Below are 20,938 nucleotides of genomic sequence, written 5' to 3' on the forward strand. Positions count from 1 at the left end.
TCAATCCTCAGCACCACATAAAAATAAAATAATAAAATAAAGATATTGTGCCTACCTATAACTAAAAAAAATAAACATAAATAAAAAATCCAACACCTTGGAAGTTCTTTACCTTCTGTCCTGGGAAAGGACTAAACCACCCAGAGAGAAATAGTCATAACCATTTTACTCCAGATAAGTAAATAAACACCATGCCTCACTAGCCTCAGCTGGTCCTGGATCTGAAACACTCTGGAACACTCAAGCCACGGTCCTCCAAGAGCAAGTCAAGTCACAGAATCAACCAGGCAGGTCTAACCACTGCCCCACCTCTTTTAGCAAAGAACAGCTATGTATTTTCTCTGTTTCTAAAAATAAGGAGCTTTTAAATATATCCATCATTTTGGTGCTCTCTACTGCCGAGCTTAATAAAAGCGAAACCACTGAAATTCAGGAGATGTCACAGCTCAAAGTATTCCTGTGTTCAAGAAGGAATGTCTGGCCATGATGGATGGCATAATTTCCCTACAGAACATAGCATGTCCCATGGTAAGGAAACATAAAAACATTTTCACAAATATGATTCTGTGTGTTCTAACTAGAACAGCAATGCTGATCTCCAAGGCTGAGTTGTTATTGTTGTTTTTTGGAAGAATGGAATATCATTATGACTAAAGTAACAGTTTATTTTCATTACCAAAAAAAAAAAAAGTCTTTTGTAGTCATGTTCCCATCTAATTGCTGAGCTATGCCCCAAGACCTGAATAACCTCAATTCCCTCCATCCAAAATTCTGGTCTCATGCCAAGGTCCAGCGTTGGGTTCATCGTCCCCATCTAAGAAAGACTTGGTCAACAACAGGCACTACAGGAAATGGAGCTGATGCTCTGCTGGAAGCCCAAACTGCTTTTATGGTAACCCCCTCCAAAAAACCCTTGGGCAATGGTACAAGTCAATGATTCACCAAATCCCAACTCTAGCTTTACTCAATGTCCTTAAACTCCCCTTGTGGTTGCTCAGAGATCAATGATTAGCTGTCACCACCTCACAGAAATCCAGCACACTCCTGTTTCTCAAAAGGGGCCCTTCAATTGAGCACTCCACTGCTCAGGTGGAACCAGCTGAATTTTAATAGATGTATGGGTACAAGACTAGAAGAAGGGAGGCAGGGTTTCTCCAATGAGTTTTGCACTTATCCTTTGGAATCCCAGGGTATAAAAGATTTTCTGTGAACCCATTATCATATCTTATTACACGTCAGACTCCAAAAAAAGGGAAATTATGAAACCAAATGACTCAGTGCTAGTAGAAACAAGCACAGGGCTCCGGCCTTCCTCACACACACTCTCCTGCTGGGAAACAGTCATGAGGGCCAACAGACACAGCGCCTACAGAACTCAGTACCTGAGCCAGACCCTGATGTGGAGAGATCGTAGACAAGATCCTGAAGCGTCTTGTCTTTGGAAAGACACATCTCACATGAGGGATCTTCCATGTCCAGTCTCTGGCGGTTGTGATAGACACGCTGATGATAGTTAATAACAAGGAAAACAATGATGATGATGAGAAACAGAAGGAAGACTGGGCCAGCAATAATGCCTACCAGCTCCACAGGGCCCCACACGGAAGGGTGCTCAGGCTCCTTGAGGTGACCTGGGTCAAACAAGAGAAGGAACACAGAGTAAAAACAAGGGAACGCTGTGGCCTTACTTATCTCCAACACTGCCTCCAAGTGAGAAAGGGCCCTTCCCCCTCAAGGTTTTAAGTTTTTAAAATTCCTTTGATCTCTCTCTGGTCTTACTGGGCTTGTCTATCTACTTATATTCTCTCGATGCCAACTTCTTTGGTTGAATTGTCCCTTCTATGGTCAAACCAAACCCACTTTGGAACTTCACAGCATGTCAGGGTCCCACCTTAGCCTCCAAGATAAATGCCAGTTTCCACTCTCCTTTAGGCTCTGCTCCAGCATCTCTCCTCCTTGGATCTGCCTGGTGATACCTTCTAAATGGCAGACTTTGTGATCACCACCCTTTCCTAATTCTAGCCCCTCTTCACATCTGCCCATCTCCCTTCCTAGAGCAGACCCCTTCACAAGGCTCTGGTGCCATTTCTTTCCAGATCAGTCCCACATCCTCTGTGGGGATTCCTGCCTGGCTCTGCTGCCCATCGCTGTTCAGCCACTATCCAAAATGCAGATCTCACTTCTGGGACTTACTTGAAAATTTGCCTCTCTCATTCTCAATCTATAAACCTAACTTGAGAGGAATGCCATTCCTTGTCATCTCAGGGAGCATTCAAAAGGCAAGGGAGGGGGGAAAAGCACAGAAAATGGAAGGAGGAGGTGCGCTACCTCCAAGATGAGCCAATAGTCTGACAAGGACATGCACTTACCACTGGGCACCCTCAGGTCGATCTTGTTGCAGAAGTCAGTATAGCAGCAGTGGGTGTTGCGCAGATCCTCTGAGCTCAGGCAGTAGAAGGGCTTCCCGGCAGGGACCAGCTCCACTTTGGGGATGCAGGTACGCACATGGTGCTCCATCCCATCCAGGTTGAAGATGGAAACCATGCAGGCCCCATCTGTTTCACACGTGTAGTTGGCCTGTAGGCAGCTGGTGCATGCACATAGCAGAGCTGCAGGGGATTTGGGAGTAGACATTGAAAGCAACAATGAGGTCTTTTCCAGGTCCTTTTCCAGATTTAGAATATAATCCCTTAGCATACTTCAAGCTCCAAAACAGAAACTTTTATGGAGATGGGGCCAGAAAGATATCTTCAACTGGAGCACAACCCTTTTCAGCTCACAGATAAAGCCTGATGAACCCCACCATTCCTCTCAATGATCTATTCCATGCCTGTGAGAGACAGAGGAACCACCTTCTCATTCAAACCAAGATGGCCTGCAGAGAGGATAGAATCTCTCCTACAGAAGATAGGAGGCACCCCCCTACACACACACACAGACACACACACACACACTCTCTCTCTCTCTCTCTCTCTCTCTCTCTTCTCTCTCTCTCTCTCTTTTTCCATGTAAAACCACCTCAGGGTTCCTTGGAGCCAGAATCAAGCCATCTCCTCTCTCAGGCATGAGGCACGCCTACAGCTTCCTGAATGTAGTGCGCACACTCTCACACATTCTCCTGCAAAGCTTTTTTTTTTTCCTGCTTTCGAAAAGCCTTCAAAATTCTGCTCAAACACCACTTCCTTTGAAAAGCTTCCCCTGACCATTCCATCACTGTTTCTTCTCTTTAGTCTATGTCAGGTGTCCCTCTCATGAGGGCCAAAAAGAATGTCTTCCAAAGAGGAGAATTTTAGTGCCTACCTCACAAAGTTATTATGAGGACTAAATGAGATAATGCCTAAAAGGTGCTCAATAAATTTAACCCATTCTGAAAGGCCCCTGGACAGCACTTACAGTTTTTTTTTTTTGTTGTTTTCCCCCAAAGAGGCCGTGTACATGATCACCTCTGTGACTAATCAGTTTTGCTAGGTGTGTATCATGCTAAGTGTGTGCCACTGACAGGAAATTACTGTAAATGAATTTGGCGCCTCTGAAAGCCTGTTCTGCAGCCCTGGAATCTGCAATTCTTTATTTATCTGACTAACAAGAATAGCTCAGACAGCAGCAGTTGGTTCTTCCAACACTGTCTCCCATGAGCCTAACCTAGCCCTGACCTCTTGGAATGGGCAGACATGTGGCTTTGGTCACTACAACACTAAGGCTGGGACGCGCAGTGCTGAGAAAGGTACTCATCCATCAGTGCTTGGAGGGGAGGCCCATCAAGTCCCAGGTGGCACATTCAATAAGCACTGTCTGGGTACTCAGGGGGAAGACTTGCACTCCAAGGTCTCTGGAGGAGAGACATTTGCAACTGGTCCCACAAAAAGCCACACTGGCCTAACTCCATTTAGGCTGTAAAGAATCTATCTCTGTGTCTTTCTCCAATACTCTAGAAGACATCTCTTGTCTTTTCAAATGCAAAGACAGATTCTAAATGTCTCAGTGTCTAACCCCTCCTGCTGCAGGCTTTCTATAAATGAGAGAATCCCTTGTTGTTCCCACTCGAGGAAACTGAGGAGAGGCAGCACCAGCAGGTACACAGATAGGGTTGACCTCACTGCCCAGTCTGTTGTATTTTTTTTTACAACCTTTGATCAGATCCCTATCTTCTGGGAGAAATTCCAAAACATGTTGCTACCTGCTAAAGAGCGTAGGTAGTGTTGGTTCTTAAAGGCATGAAGTTTAAAGTAGGTATTTGTAAGAACAGGATCCAAATCATAAAAAGAATTTTAAAAGCAAATTTCTCCTAAATTTCAATTTAAACCCTGGTAGTCACAAAAAAGACTAAGGGCCTTCTCATTTTTTTTTTTCCCAAATGCCCTTATTTGTTCTTTTATTCTTTTGGTAATTTAAACTTTTATAACTCTCAGAATACTTGGTCCAACTCTCTTTTACCCCACTGGAATCCTGCTTCCAACAAAGTTCATCTCCCCCTGACACCCCTGTGTACATTCAGGAGTGAGGGGTCCCTGTAAGGAGCATGCTTCTCAGTATATATGCTGTGATGTCCAGCAAAGAGAACAGCATTGGAGCTATTTCGGGAGGCAAGAAAGGGAAAATTAACAACTTCAAGAGAGGACTATTCTGAGCAGGGTGAGACACACAAGGCCAAACCCACAGTAGCCTGTTTAAAAAGAGCTCACTTCAGAGTCCATCAATTAGTGTAGCAGAGCAGTCAGAAATCTCTCTGATTCCAGATATTTATTCTCCTTTTGTTGGTTCATGGCCTCTTTCACAGTGATTCATTCTGGAGAATGAACACACCCACACGTGGCTCATTATTTTTGGGAAGTACTTAAACAATCTTGGTGTAAGACAGGAAAGAGCAAAAGTGGTGAAATCTATGCTAACAGGGACTGAGAACGGAACCGGAGGCTGGGCCCCAGGGGCTGATGATAAGGGAACTGGGTGAGTCCCTAAGCCTATCTGGATCTCAACTGTCCAACCAGAACACATTTTTTCTTACAGAGATGGTAGGGAGATTAGTCAAATTCTGCTAAGTGCTGTGGGTACCTTGAGAAATACTTGCTCTACACATATCTATGTACATCTATGTACACTCTGAACAGATAAACTTTTATGATAACCATCACTATTGCCCACACCCAGGAAAAGGTCTGAATTTACATCACTAGGAGCCACAGTGGGTATCACAGCAGAACAGGTCATAAAGACCTAAAGCTCAAATGTCAGCACTTGTGTTAATCACATGACCTTGAGCAAGTTTACTGCACTAGTTTCTTTTGTGCTCAATCTGTATAGTGGGACTATTAATAACTCTTCACAGTACTGTGTAAGAATTACATGAAACAACATAAAAACACTTAATAGTAGGTACTCAATAAATATGAATCCCTCTTCTGAATGTAAAACCTAAAAAATAAAAATAAACAACCATACAAAATAAAATGTTTCTCTTGAACCACTGATTAGGAAGTGGAAAGTTACAGCAAGGTCTCGGCAAGAAGCTATTCAAGTCTATGTGCTGTGGGTAACTAGTCGCGTGGCTTTGGGCAAGTCATTTAACCTCTCTGAACCTCATTTTCCTCATGATTAACCAGAAAGAAGGAACTGAACTAGATGACCTCCAAAATCCTTTCCAGCTCAATCTAGATTTAGTTTTGTTTTTTAATTCACACTGTTTGGATCATTGATCCAACACTGAACAATTCTGCTGTTTTATATACCTTTTCCTAAATGTCTTTAAGACAGACATTTTGGCCAGTCTTCTGTTAATATTATTCACTGAAACAAAATAAGTGATAATAAAATTATAAACATATCTGAATTTACTGTAAATTTAGTACACTAAATCACAAACCTAAATCTAATTCCCTTTGAAAAGTCAAGTGTGTACGAATGATAACAGACCCTTACAATGTTTCACAATGACTCATCAGGTTAAAAAGTCTGCATGTATATAAGCAAGTGCATACCTAAAATTCTCCTTATTCCACAAAGTGTTACATGTGAGAAAACTAAATCACAGAAGTGTCACTAAATCACTCAAAATGTAAACAAAAAAGTGGTCAGAACAAGAGTCCAGGTAGGGTAGACTTCTGTTATTAGCAAGTTTATTAGTCAAACCTGAATTCAACACAAAACCACCTTGGCAGAATTTGAACATGGTTCCTAAGTATGATTAGAAGGTGGTTTGTGGTAGGATGTAAATGCAAATTTGATTCATGAGACAGGCTGTGTTTTGAGAAGGCAGACAAGTCCCAACTTGGGCAAACTCCATCAAGCTTCGCATAGGCCTCCAAAGAGAGGAGGGCACTGGGCAGGTCTTTGGCCCAGCTGGGAACTCTCAGGATCCCCACACAGGCTTGAGTGATTCAGTGTCTCTTCTGTGATTTAGTTTTCCAAACTGTCATTTCTCATACATAACACTTTGGTTGTGGAATAAGGAGAACTTTAGGTATGTATTTGCTTGTGTAGTCCTTTTAGTAGTCTTTTTAACCTGATGATTACTGCACTGGGCTTGTTTTTGTGGTGCCAGGGATGGTTCCCAGGACTTCAGGCACTCGCAAGTACTCTACCATTGACCTACAAATCCATCCCTGGCTTCTCTGGGAAAGAACAAAGACCACAAATTTGATTTCAGCCCCAGTAATACTAGTTTTATATTAGGGTGTGATGTTTTCAGTTTTGTTTCCCATAAGAACACACTGCATAGACTGCATTACTTTTTAAGAGTTTTCACCTTCATTCTCTCATGTGATCCCCACAGGCGTTCACAAGAGCTGAGGTAGGGTAGCTGTTCCACTTTATGGGTAGTAAAGCCAAGAAGATAAGGAACTCACAAATGATAAACAAGTAAACGATGGAGCCACAACTCCAACTCAGGTCTCTAGGCCCCAAGTCCACACAGCATCCTACAATGTACCTTCTGGCAATGTCCAGCACCCCTAACTTTTCAGGGCCATCACTGTACTACAAACATCATCAGAAGTAGGACACATCATTCTGCAAATATTACTGACATCAACTAAAGGCATTCTTACCATCACTATGTCAAATCCACTCAGGGTTTTCTGACCAAAAAGCCTCACCAAGTCTTCCTGCAGTTTACCTCCAGGGATTTGGCATGTTACAGTCCAAGAAAGCAGAGGTATTTATTTCACCATGAATTCCTTAATGCACATTAATAACTAGAAGTGCCATTCTACACACACATACACCAGCCCTTTTTTTTTTTTTGATACAGAGTCGTGCTAAGTTGCCCATGCTGATCGCAAACTCCTAGACTCAAGAGATCCTCCGGCCTCAGATCCCCAAGTATATTGGACTAAGGTATGCACTACCACGCCTATTCATCCCTATCTTTAAAAGACAGTGTTTTATACAGAGTGAAGTTCCTTTGATCCCTTGGTGATTTCAAAATAACCACCTTGTACAGACCTTATTAAGTTTTTCCCATTCAAATTAAGTCTCTTAATTTTGCTTTGTTCATATGTATACTTAGCTCCTTTTAAAAAGTCCCAAACTATGGGCCTTAGAAAACCACAATGCCACTTCCCTTCCAGTGGGTAATTTTTCTTGGATTCAATGCCCCTTCCCCTTTTTGCAGTGCTGGATATTGGGCTCACGCATGATAGGCAAGCATTCCACCACTAAGCTACATCCCTAGCCTATGATCCTGACTTTTATTATGGAACCCACAAGTATAGCAACCAGGGCCTCCTTGGAAAACTCTTTACAGAGGAAAAACAGGTCACTCTAACAGTCTTCTGGCTGAGGTGCCATTTAATGAAACAGACTGTTCCATTCGCCTTTGTGTCTACAAGGTTGAATTCGAGTAGGCACACACTAAATATTTGCTGAAAAAATAGCCATTCAGGGCTGGGCTGTGGCTCAGTGGAAAAGCGCTTGCCTAGCATATGTGAGGCACTGGGTTTGATTCTCAGCACCACATACAAATAAAATAAAGGTCCAGCAACAACTAAAAAATATTTTTTTAAAAAATGGCCATTCATCCATTAAGGTCTGAAAGAAGAAAGAATGTTGTTCCAGCTACTATGGCCGTGTAACAAATTACCCACAAAATTTGTGATATAAAACACTATTTATTCTGAACATGGATTCTGAGGGCCAAAAATTTGGGCAGAACAAAGCAGGGACTGTTTGCCTCTACAAAGTCCTGGGTTTCAGATAGAAAACTCCAAGGCTGGGGGCTGGGATCATCTGAAGGCTCACCACCTCCCACATGTTAGTAGGTAGGTGATGCTGGTTGTTGGCTAGGGGTCTTGGCTCCTCTTTATGTGGCCCTCTCCAAATAGCTTCTGTGAATAGGCTACCTTAGGCTTGATAGCCAGTTTTCACCAAGCAAGTTTCAAAAAGGAGTGAGCAAGGCAATAATTGTATCCTTTTAATGGCCCAGCCTTAGAAGTCACAGAGTACAGCTGGGGATGTAGCTCTGTGGTACAGCCCTTGCCTAGCATGACTGAGGTTCTGGTTTGATCCCCAGCACCGCAAAAGAGAAGTCAGAGAGCATAGTGTCCATCATGTACTTGACGCTGAAGTAGTCATGCCTCCATCCAAATTCAAGGGGGCAGGGGTAGACCCATCTGTTGGTGGAGGGAATGTTAAAATCACATTGTAAGAACATGTGGAATAGAAGATATAAATGCAATCATTTAGGAGACTGCCACAAAGACCTACTTCTTTAGGTCTAAAACATCCTGTCTGACTACTTAAATTCAGAACAAAGTAACATTTATCACAAACCAACAATGAACTTTATAAGATTGGATTTAATTTTTAAACTACTTTGAGGGGTATATAACTATACTTATCCACTTTGAAAGAATTTGGGGATGCATATTTTCATAGCATGCATCTCAATAAAAAATGGGGAATATAATTCTTTTGTTTCCTCTGTATCACTGATAGCACCTTCAGGGAGACATAATTGCATACCTATCAACAACTTGGGCCCTGAGGTCACAGAGTCTCAGTTTGAATCCTGACTTTATCGCTGTTACCCGAACAATATGGGGCAAGTTTCTTAAGCTTGCTGGCTTTATCTATCCAATTATAAAATGGGGATAACAACAGAATCTATTTCATGGTGGGGGGTGTGGGGTGTGGGGCTCTGAGAATAAGATAATCATTAAACAAAGCTCTTAGCAAAGTGCCTATACAATTAAGTGTACATTAAATGCTAGATATACCCCAACTGTTCTTTAATTTTTTGTTATTGATGTTGGAATCCTCAGCAAGTTATATTTTGAACTACTCAGTTTCCCAGAGTATCATAAAATAATGAAAACAGCCTCAATATTATCAAATATCCAATCAAGGATATTTGTAGAAGAATGAAATTAGACCCTATCTCTCACCCTGCACAAAAATCAACTCAAAATGGATAAAAGACCTTAGAATTAGACCAGAAACTATGCTGAAAAGGTAAGCTCAAGACTCCAGCTTTTAGGCACAGGCAATGACTTTCTCAATGACTTTCCCCTAAAGCTCGGGAAATAATGCCAAGAGTTAATAAATGGGACAGCATCAAATTAAAAAGCTTCTGCACAGCAAAGGAAACAATTAGGAATGTGAAGAGAGAACCCACAGAATGGGAGAAAATCTTTGCTAGTTACTCTTCTGACAGAGGATTAATATCTAGAATACATAAAGAGCTCAAAAAACTTGACACCAAAAATCAAATAACCCAATTAATAAATGGACAAATGAATTAAACAGACACTTGTCAAAAGAAGAAATACAAATGGCCAACAAATATATATGGAATAGAAGATATAGATGCACTAGGCATGCAATCATTGTATTACCCAGCTATACCACTCTCAGTATTTACCCTGAAGAATTAAAGGCATCTTACAACAGTGATACCTGCATACCCATGTTTACAGCAGCACAATTCATAACAGCCAAACTATGGAACTAGCCTAGATGTCCATCGATGGATGAATGGATAAAGAAAACATGGCATGTATACACAAAGGAATTTTACATAGCCATAAAGAAAAATGAAATTATGGCAGTTGCAAGAAATGGATGGAACTAGAGATCATCATGTTAAATGAAATAAGTCAAACTCAGGTGGTCAAGGGTCCTATGTTTTCTCTCACATGTGGAAACTAGAGAGAGAGAAAAAAAAAAGAAAACAAAGGTGGGGGTGGATCTCCTAAAAAATCAAAGGGAGATCAGTAGAGGAAAGGGACAAAGGGTTGAAGAGAGGGAAGGGAGAATGCTGGGGAGAGATATGGCCAAATTATATTGTGCATATGTAACAACAAAGCCCATCAGTGCATACAACTATAATGCATCAACAAAATGAAAAAAAAAAGTTAAAAATCCAATCAATGTTCAAACATCCTCTATTGTCTCAAAAAAAAAAAAAAAAAAAGGTTTTTAACAGTTGGTTTGTTCAAATCTGGATCCAAATAGATCTTTTCACTGTCCTTGGCTGAAAAGTCTGTTAACCCTTTTTTAATCTATAGATCTTCCTGCTGTTGTTATTTTTCTTTAAAAATTGTTTGTTAAGAAACCAGACTATTTGTCTGCATTTCCCACATTCTGGATGTTGTTGACTCCCTGTGATGCCATTTTACAAGTAGCTCTCTTCTCTGTATTTTCTATTTTTAAAACATTTATTTTTATTTGTTCTTTTTATTTACACATGACAGTAGAATCTATTTTGATATGTTGTTACAAATGTGTATTTTCTATAAGCTAAGAGCTAGATCTGGGTTTTGATTTGATTCAGGTTCAAATATTTAACTAGAACACCCATAAAGCAGAAAACTTTCAGCTGTCTCCTTTTATAATGTAATATTAGTTCCCATCTTTTTTTTTCTTTCTTTCTTTTTGGTGGTACTAGAAATTGAACGTAGCGGCATTCCATAACTCAGCTACATCCCCAATCCTTTTTAAAAATTTCTTATTTTCAAACAGGGTCTAAATTGCACACACAGGCCTCAAACTTAAAATCCTCCTGTCTCTCAAACCCATGTGTGCTCTCATGCCCAGTTTTTTTTTTCTTTTTTTAAAGTTTTTTTTCTTTATCTTTTCCAGGCCCTGGATAAGTATTCTGTTGCCTCAACACTTTCCCCCTCCAATTCCAACAGGCAGTCTTTGACACATATTCATTCTTTGTCTAGGAAAGACTAAGCTAAGCACTCCCTCTACTAGACTACCTGCAATTACTTCTGTACTAAATTTCATTCAACACTCAAGATCAAGATCAGCTTCAGTGTATTTTCTTGGTAATTCTAAGACTGCCTATCCTAAAGATGGATTCTTTTTTTTTTTTTTTTTAAGAAAGGACAGTGTGAAGGAAAGTCAGTCTTTTTTTTTTTTTTTTTTTAAAGAGAGAGAGAGAGAGGGAGGGAGAGGGAAAGAGAGAATTTTAATATTTATTTTTTAGTTTTCGGCGGACACAACATCTTTGTTTGTATGAGGTGCTGAGGATCGAACCAGGGCCGCACACATGCCAGGCGAGCTCGCCACCGCTTGAGCCACATCCCCAGCCCAAGATGGGTTCTTAAGATGGCTATGTTCCTCTCTTGTTCTGTCTGGATAATTAAAGTCTGCAATCATTTATGTCTGACCTAATTCTGTGCCTTCTCCAATTTCATTATCCTGGTCAAGTGGTCTGCAACATATCCCTCCTAGACCAACTATAACACATAAGGGAAAGATCTCACTGAGAGATCTCAGGCCATACTGTCTTTATCTAGTCAAGCTGCTGGACTTTTATGCAGGCCCATTCTCCCCACAAATCTGCTATCTTAATCTCTCCAACTACGGGGTGTCCTCCTACCTGGTCTCTGACTAAGCCTTTCTAACGCTGTACGTCAAAGCCCCTTGCTTAATACTAAACTTTCTAATGTTGCATTTACTTGGTAAGGAAGTAAATGAATTCTACTTAGTAGGAAGTCCAGTCACCATAAACATTACTAATGCTATTATGAATACTGAATACTAGATTTTGATTCTTTTTTTAAATATATATATATATATATTTATTTAGTTAGTTAGTTGTAGTTGGATAATACCTTTATTTTATTTATTTATTTGTATGTGGTGCTGAGGATTGAACCCAGTGCCTCACACGTGCTAGGTGAGCACTCCACTGCTGAGCCACAATCCTAGCCCCTAGATTTTGATTCTTTTATACACTTTCACTTTACTAGGTTGTTCTCTTGTTTTTACTTTTTGGCTTATAAATTCCCTTTGTTAAAAAAAGAAAAAAAAGTTCAAGGTGTGGTATAAACAGTAGTGGTAACAGGCTGCAGCTCCTGGAAGAATAGCCTATTAGGAACAGGAGTGGCAACCGCAAAAGGAAAAAAAAAAAAAATCAAAAAAGGCATGGTGGCGTGTGTATTCCCAGCAGCTCAGGAGGGTGAGGCAGGAGGATCTCAAGTTGAAAGTCAGCCTCATGAACTTAGTGAGGCCTTAAGTAACTCAGTGAGACTCTGTTTCTAATTAAAACATAAAAAAGGGCTGAGGATATAGCTTAAGTGGTTGGGTGCCCCTGTGTTCAATCCCTGGTACAAAAAAAAAAAAAATCAAACACCACAGAATATACAATATAGAGGTTGAATACTCCCTTTATTCCTGCCCCGGAGATATTTACTATCAGGTTTGATGTATATTCTTCCAGGATTTCCAGTTTCTTAGGTATACTAATGTATTTTTAAGAATTTTCCCCCAAAATTGAGCGATGCTAGAAAATTAAAAACCCAATTGTCTACCAGCAAATTAAATTATACATAATATATTAAATATAATTGTATATATATGAGAGAGACTCACTCTCTCCATATTAAAATCTCAATAGTCATTTTTGCAGAAATGAAAATGCTGATCCTAAAATTCATATAGAATTGCAAGTGATCCTAAATAGTCAAAACAATCTTAGGGCAGGGCAATAAAGTTGGAGACTCATACTTCTCAATTTTAAACTACAAAACTACAGTTATAAACCACTATTGTACTGGCTTAAGTACAGACATATTGATCAATGGAAGAAAATTGAGAGTCCAAAACTAAAGCCATACACCTATAATCAATTGATTTTCATCACAAGTGCCTAGAACATTCTAAGGGAACAACAACTGGATAGCCACTTGCAAAAAGAAGTCAAACTCTTACCTTACATACTTTACTTAACTCAAAACAGATCAAAGACATAAATATATGACCTAAATATATGACTTATAGTGAAAAACGTCTAAAACTCTTAGAAGAAAACAGGGGTAAATCTTCATGACCTTGGATTTGGCAATGTTCTCTCAGATATGGCACTTAAAGCGCAAGCAACAAAAGAATAGGTAAATTGAACTTCATCAAAATTAAAAACTTTTGTGCATCAATGGACAATATCAAGAGAGTAAAAAGACAACAAGTGGGAGAAAGTATTTCCAAATTATATATCTGATAATGCTCTAGTAATCAGAATAAAGGACTCTTACAACTCAACACCAAAACAACCCAATTAAATCAAATGTGGTGGCAAATACCTGTAACTCCAGCAATTCAGGAGGCTGAGGCAAAAGTATCACAAATTTGACACTATTCTCAGCAACTAACAAGGACTTAAGCAAGATAATAAATAAAAAGGACTGGCAATATAGTTTGGGAGTAAAGTGCCCCTGGGTTCTGTCTCCAGTATGCCACCCCCATATTTAAAAACTGGGCAAAGGACTTGAACTGACAGTTTTCCAAAGACAAATGGCCAACAAGCATATGAAAAAAAATGTTCAATGTCAGCTCAAAAGCATTTCAAATTTAAATGCCAAATCAAAATCACAAACTATTACCTCACATCTATAAGGAAGGCCATAAGAAAATGAAAACTGGTGAGAGATGGAGATACTGGATATCTCTTATATATTGCCAGTAGATATACATAAGAGATACTGGATATCTAATTGCCAGTAGAGACTAAAAAAAAAAAAAAAAAAAAGCAACATGACAGGATGTGGCTCAGTGTTAGAGTACTTGCCTGGCATGCGTGAGGCCTTGGGTTCAATCTCCAGCACCACACACATACACATACATACATACATACATACACATACACACACACACACACACACACACACAACATACATTGTAAAAAAAATGTTTGTGACTCCTTGATAAGTTAAACATAGAACTGCCACATAACTCAGCAATTCTACTCCTATGTATATATCCAAAAGAACTGAAAACAAGTGTTCAAACAAAAATTTGTTCATGAATATTCTAACAGCACTATTCACAAAAACCTAAAAGTAGAAAACAGGGGCTGGGGTTGTGGCTCAGTGGTAGAGCGCTTGCCTAGCATGCCAGAGGCACTGGGTTCGATTCCCAGAACCACATAAACAAATAAACAAAATAAAGGTATTGTGTCCATCTACAACTTAATAAAATTTAAAAAAAACCCAAATGTCTATCAAATAATGAATGGATGAACAACATGTGGTATATTCACAAAATGGAATACATTTAGCCACAAAAAGAAATAAGCTACTGATACTACAATATAGATGAACCTTGAAAACATTATGTTAAGTGAAAGAAGCCACATAACATGATTTCACTTATACAAAATATCCAAAAATCAGATTTGTGGTTGTTAGGAGTGAGAGGGGACAGTGACTACTTAATGGGTACAGGGTTCTCTTTCAGAGTAATGAAAAATGCTGACAGTTTGCATATTATGAAGGTATTTGATGCCACTGAATTGTACACTTTAAAATTATTAAAATGGTAAATTATGTTATATGTAGTTTATCACAATTAAAAACTACCATAAATCCACACTTGCAAAACCATATATGTATAATATAATCTCAATTACAAAAACAAAAAAATCCATAACACATGCATGAGCAAGAAACAAGAAAGAAAAGTGGGGTTTTTTGTTTATTTAGTTGTTGACGGACCATTATGTTTTATTTATTTCTATGCGGTGCAGAGAATTGAACCCAATGCCTCACACATTCTAGGTCAGAGCCACAACCCCAGCCTGGTACAGTGTTTTTTAAAAACATGTTCCTCCTAAATCTCTAGGCTCTCCATGACATCTCAGGAATCTCAACTGTGCAAGGAGGAAACCAGTGTTCTTTTCACTCTTTTCTGAACTGGTCCATAGCACAGTGCCTGGTAAATAGCACTGTGCTTAATAAATCTCCACCTGATAATAAAAGATGAAGAGGGCTCTGCAATATAGAACACTGCAGAGGATACCTTAATTTTTAAGTGCTTCACTTGCGACTGGTGTGGTGGCACACACCTATAATCCCAGCTACTCTGGAGGCTGAGGCAGGAGGATAGCAAGTATGAGGCCAGTCTGAGCAACTTACTGTCTCAAAATAAAAAATAAAAAGTCCTGTGGATTTAGCTCATTGGTAGAGCACTCCTAGCTTCAATCCCTAATACGGGACAGGGGGAGAGGGGCAGCAGGAAGAAGAGGGCTCCACTATTTTAAGAAGACAAAAAATAAGTGTTTAATAGCTGCTGATCCAGACAACTGCCAAAATGTTTAATGAAAATCCTGAATTGGGTTAAAAAAATAGAGGTGTCTGGCACTAAACTGACCCAAAATTGAGGTAGTGTTTGGTTCTCTTGGGGGGAAAGTATGAGAAGGCAGTATCTGAGAACTAAAGTTCTAACTAGTCTAAGGAGAAAAATCTTGCAGAAGTAACACAATCACATGCTATTGGTTAAAAACAAATAAAAAGCCAAAGTTATTTATTTTTTTATTTTTCACAATCATCAAAATTAGATTTAAAAAATACATTAAAACAAAACAAAGGCTTTCAAACACCCAAGAGCTATAATAAAGTCAAATTTTACACATGTACTTGGTGGTATCCTGAAGAAGAAAAAATGTACTGGCTTTTAAAAAAGCACTTATGAAAAGAATGTACTGACTTAATAAAGGAAGTTATTTGTATGGGGGGGGCAAAACTCACAGATTTAACAAAAGACACTTGATAAGTTTGGTATTTAATTCCAATCTGGGAAAAGATCCTGAAATGGGAGTTTGCAAAAGAGAAAAGTGTTTGTAAAGTCAGCTCCACAGTATACCCATTCTACAAACTGCCTTTCTGACATTCTACTTGGAGACAAACCCAACCCTAGAGAGCTGTTTAAACAAGTTCAACCCTAAGCCTCAGGTCTAGAGAATGAAAGCTTTGTTCTCACTCAAAAGAGACGTTTGATGTTTATGCTATGGAGACCTGTCATTGCAATTTAATTTATGACTAACTATAAATACCTGAACATAGGAGCAAAGGCCCACCTGCTGTTCAGAATGTCAAGGTAAAATTGGAGTGGCATCATTATGAGAAAGTGTGGCCAATGTTCCTGTGACCTAAGTGTCCAGAATTTGTTGTTGAATTTAGACTGTCTCCCAGTAACTTGGTTTTTGTCCTTTACTTACAGTTTGTAATATACATGTAAAATTACTGTTGTCTTTCTTTGCTGCATTCAAGTAGATTTACTTCTGGCTTATTAGGGAAGGGGAGAATATTTATCACTGGTATTTTCTTCCTGACCTATTTACAATCGTATGAATGAGAAGAGAGAAAAGAGAAAAGTGTATGTCACAGTTTTGAGTCAGAAAAGGGATAGGAATGACTGTTTTGGCAACTGGGACAACGAAGGAAGAAAAAAAATTAGCCAAGACTGAGAAAGTAATGAGGCTGAGATCAAGTTCATTTGGCTGAAATAAAATGGGTAGGTGGTAGATTAACAGGAAAGAAGGAGGGGAGACAGGAAGATAGTTATGATCCAAGTAATTCACAAATGGGATAAAAACTACATATATGTGTGTGTGTGTGTGTGTGTGTGTGTATACACACACACATACATACATAGTTTTTTATTACATATATATATATAAACTATATATGTATGTATAAATACACACACACATATAAAATGAATAAATTACCACAAGATGGGTTTGGAACTCTACCTACAATTTTACTAAGAGGATGGAAAAGAAAGGAATGAATTTAACTAAACAAATGTATTAACTGCTTAAAATATGCAAGGCTCTGTGATAGGCCAAAGTCATATAAAGAATAAAATGGTTCCTACTATCAACTTTTTGTGGGTAGAGGTAAGGAAAACAGAACTATAAACCACATGACCTTCCACTACCAATATGGATGGGACACTGGAATCATTGACTGGGCAACACAAGAGGACAAGGGTTCCATACTGAAGGATGTTGGATTTAACTAGGAAGAGAAGGGGAGAGAAAGCACTCCAGAGAGAAGAAACAGAAAAGATAAGGGGACTTGAAAAATACAGGGTGGGTTGGTTCCACAGTAAACTGACAGATACAACCACAATACCAAGGTTCCTGCCAGAGACAAGGACTAACTAGGGCCAGATCAGATTGTGATGCCAAGCAAAGGCGTCTGGAGTTGATCCTAGAAGCCACATAAAAACAGTGGAACCATCAGACATTGTGAGTTTTCCCAAGTTAAATACAGCAGTAAGTGTTAAAACAAATGGAAGACTGAAGGACTACTTGGTTATAAAACTATTTTCATAGTAACCATAGTCTACAGTGGAGCACAGAATTTAGAGTGCATGCTTTGGAATTGGACCAACTTTGAGCCCACTGCTTAATCTCTGTGTGCTCCAACTGCCTTATCTGTAAAATAGAGAGAAGGGTGCCTCAAAGAATAGCTGCACAAAACCAGAGTGGTGGTACATTCTTGTAATCCCAGAGGCAAAGGAGGCTGAGGCAGGAGGATCACAAGTTCAAAGCCAGCCTCAGCAAGTTAGCAAGAACCTATCTCAAAATTTAAAAATAAAAATAAAACATGGGCTGGAGATGTGGGTCAGTGATTGAGTGCTCCTGGTTTCAATTCCTGGTACAAAAAGAAAAAAGAAAAGAATAGCTGCATAGAATAAATGAAACAACACAAGTACTAAGCACAATGCTTAAGCACAGTAAACATTCAGCAAATTAGATGTTTTTACTACTACTTTCAGTGAATGAGAAGGGTCTGAACTCTTCATAGTTTATATTCACTCCAACAAGCAGAAGTAGTCAATTTGTGTGTAAATCACAAAAGGGCAAGAACATACTCTTACCTCAGAATTCCTCTCCACGTTCAGCTTAGGGCTATCTATGTATGTCTTAGACATCAGAAATGAACACAGACTAAGCTGGATGTAGTGGCACATGCCTGTAATCCAGCAACTCAGGAGGCTTAAGGGAGGAGAATCAAAAGTTCAATGTCAGCCTCACAACTTAAGAAGACCCTTTTTCAAAATTAAAAATACATTAAAAAGGCTTAGGGATGTAACTCAGAGGTAGTGTATCCCGGGTTAAATCCCAAGTACCACCCCCTCAACCCCCTCAGACACAAAAAAGAAAAAAAAAAGGGGGCTAGGATTGTAGCTCAGTGGTAGAGCGCTTGTCCAGCATGCATGAGGCACTGGCTTCGATTCTCAGCACCACATATAAATGAATAAATAAAAAATAAAGCTCCATCAACAACTAAAAACATATTAAAAAAAAAAAAAAGAACACTGACTGGATCTGATTCAATCTTGTAAATTGTAACAGACATATACCAAGACAAAGAGTGAGAATTTGGAGAAAAGGGGTTCTCCTAATTTAAATATCCACTTAAAAAATAAAACTCAACTCAAACATTCCAAGAACCTATAAACTGATCTCTGAAGCAGATACAATCTCCTCTCCCTCCAAACACACAATTTTCTAGAAAAAGGTTATAGGCAGATGAAAGTCACATATAATCAAAGAACTTCTTTTCATCTGTGAGGTCCAGCAAAAGGGTACCAGATCTCAGGTGTCCTGAGATTTGGAACATTTCTCAATAGTCCCCTCTCCTGTTTTACTTATCACCATCACAAACACATATTTTTTTAAAAGAACATCTCTTCACTAATTCAGTTTCTATAGGTCAGAAGTTCAGGTGCAGCATGAATAATGTCACCTAGGGTTGCTTTCTTATCTAAGATTAGTCTTCTTCCAAGCTTACTGGTTGCTGGAAAAATCAACAGCCTTGCAAAACAAGAACTGAGGTCTCTATTTTCTTCAGGGACCACTTAGCTCCTAGAATCTGCCCATGATTTTCTGCCACGTGCCTATTGGGAAGGGCAGTTCATAACATGGATGTCTGCTAATTTCCAAGCCAGCTGGAGCATCTCTGACTTCCTCTTCTGCAATAAGCTAAGAAATTTGTTTTTAAAGAGCTAGTTCAAGGAAAGAGAGAGAGAGCGCGCGAGCGCAAGCTAGTTCAAGGAGGTCAGGCCCATCATAATAGAGTCCCTACCTGAAAGTCAAATAATTGGGACCTTAATTACATCTGTAAAACACCTATTCAGTAATACCTAACCTAGTGTTGGACTGAATAATTGGGAACAGATATGTGTACACAAAATCCCAGAAATCTTGCAGGAGCAAGGAACAGAAGGTGAACTGTGATAGGTACAAATCAATCTTATATTTGTTTATTGTTTATATCATCTTGCAGATGGTAAGCCTCATGAGGGAAGGCAGCTGTCTCTTTTGGCTTACTGCTATGTATCCCTAGCACCTACAATGGAGCCTGACATATGGCAGGTGCTCAATAAATATGTTAAAGGAATCTTTAAGTCACCATATTAGATGCTCACTATGCATGTCTATCTATTTAGTTTATTTACAGTCTGGAAATGGGACTTCTAACTCTATGTATTAAAATTCTGGTTCAGTGAAACCATTTAGGAGTTCTGGGAATTCTGTGAGATGCAATTTTACCTGTACCACATTTGCATGTATAGCTCTAACAAAATATTATTCAGACTCCATATACGTGAATTTGCCTACTTGCTAAAATGTATCTGTAACCCCAAAAATCAATGCTTGTGGTACTTTCCTGGTCATTCAAGGACATGTACAGAGCCGCCCAACACACATGTTTCCAGCTGAGGTCAAACAAGGCAACACTCTGCCTTCTTGTTTCAGCTCTCATACTGTAAACACATGTCCTTTTGGCAGTATGTTTAGTACCATACTTTTTGTTGATGATTTTGCTATTTAAAATAGTTCCCAAGTATAGTGCTGAAATGTCTAGCATTCCTAAGCACAAGAAGATAGTGATGTGCCTTAAGGAGAAAGTATATGTATTAAGTGAGTTTGGTTCAGGCATGAGTTACAGTACTGTTTTTTAATTCAATGTTAATGAATCAACTGTATATTAAATAGGGTGTCTTTATATAGAAATACATAAAAACAGGTTATATATTGATTGTTTGATGAAAATGTTGTGACCACAGGCTTGCGGGAACCTACCCCTGTATTACCTTTAAGAGCAATGTGTATGGTATTCTCTAATTCAGTGTTAATAGCCACTTTATAGAACATAACTATCAAAAATAATAAAATTTGATGGTATGAAGCCTATCTTACAGATGAAACAATGAAACTGAGAGATATGAAATGGCAGCTCCAGAAATACTCTAGCATATCATCCTGTTTGATTTTTGTTTAAATACTCATGACTGGGCTGGGGATGTGGCTCAAGCAGTAGCGCGCTCGCCTGGCATGTGTGCGGACCGGGTTCGATCCTCAGCACCACATACCAACAAAGATGCTGTATCCGCCGAGAACTAGAAAATAAATATTAAAAATTCTCTCTCTCCTCTCTCACTCTCAAAAAATAAATAAATAAATAAATAAATAAATACTCATGACTGATAATAGTGTTTGCTTTTTATTTTCAGTCTAAGCCACTGCAATTTAATTTATTTATTTATTTATTTATTTATTTATTTATTTATTTATTTATTGCTATTGCAATTTTAAATTCCACAAGAGTAGAGATTTAGGGACTCTTGTTCATCTTCTCTATTATTTCCTCATGCCAAAAACCATTCCTGACACATGACCAATCAAATATAAAAAACA

The 20,938-nt window shown here is 39.0% G+C and overlaps 1 protein-coding gene and 1 non-coding gene across 4 annotated transcripts in view; one reads left to right on the forward strand and one right to left on the reverse strand.

The window, feature by feature from the left end:
• The window catches only part of Acvr1b (activin A receptor type 1B), a 40,785-nt gene that overhangs the window by 15,175 nt on the left and 4,672 nt on the right, over nt 1-20,938 (reverse strand). For all 3 annotated transcript variants that reach the window (XM_078014657.1, XM_078014659.1, XM_078014658.1), the window contains 2 exons: nt 2,370-2,609; nt 1,383-1,631 (listed from right to left, as the gene is read on the reverse strand). In XM_078014657.1, the coding sequence (XP_077870783.1) occupies nt 1,383-1,631; nt 2,370-2,609 (489 nt within the window). The remainder of the gene's footprint in view (nt 1-1,382; nt 1,632-2,369; nt 2,610-20,938) is intronic.
• Nucleotides 14,298-14,370, forward strand: Trnaa-agc (transfer RNA alanine (anticodon AGC)). Its single transcript has one exon. It is a non-coding gene; the product is annotated as a tRNA-Ala (tRNA).

This window comes from Ictidomys tridecemlineatus, chromosome 6, assembly GCF_052094955.1.
Source record: "Ictidomys tridecemlineatus isolate mIctTri1 chromosome 6, mIctTri1.hap1, whole genome shotgun sequence".
Classification (NCBI taxonomy): Eukaryota; Metazoa; Chordata; class Mammalia; order Rodentia; family Sciuridae; genus Ictidomys; species Ictidomys tridecemlineatus.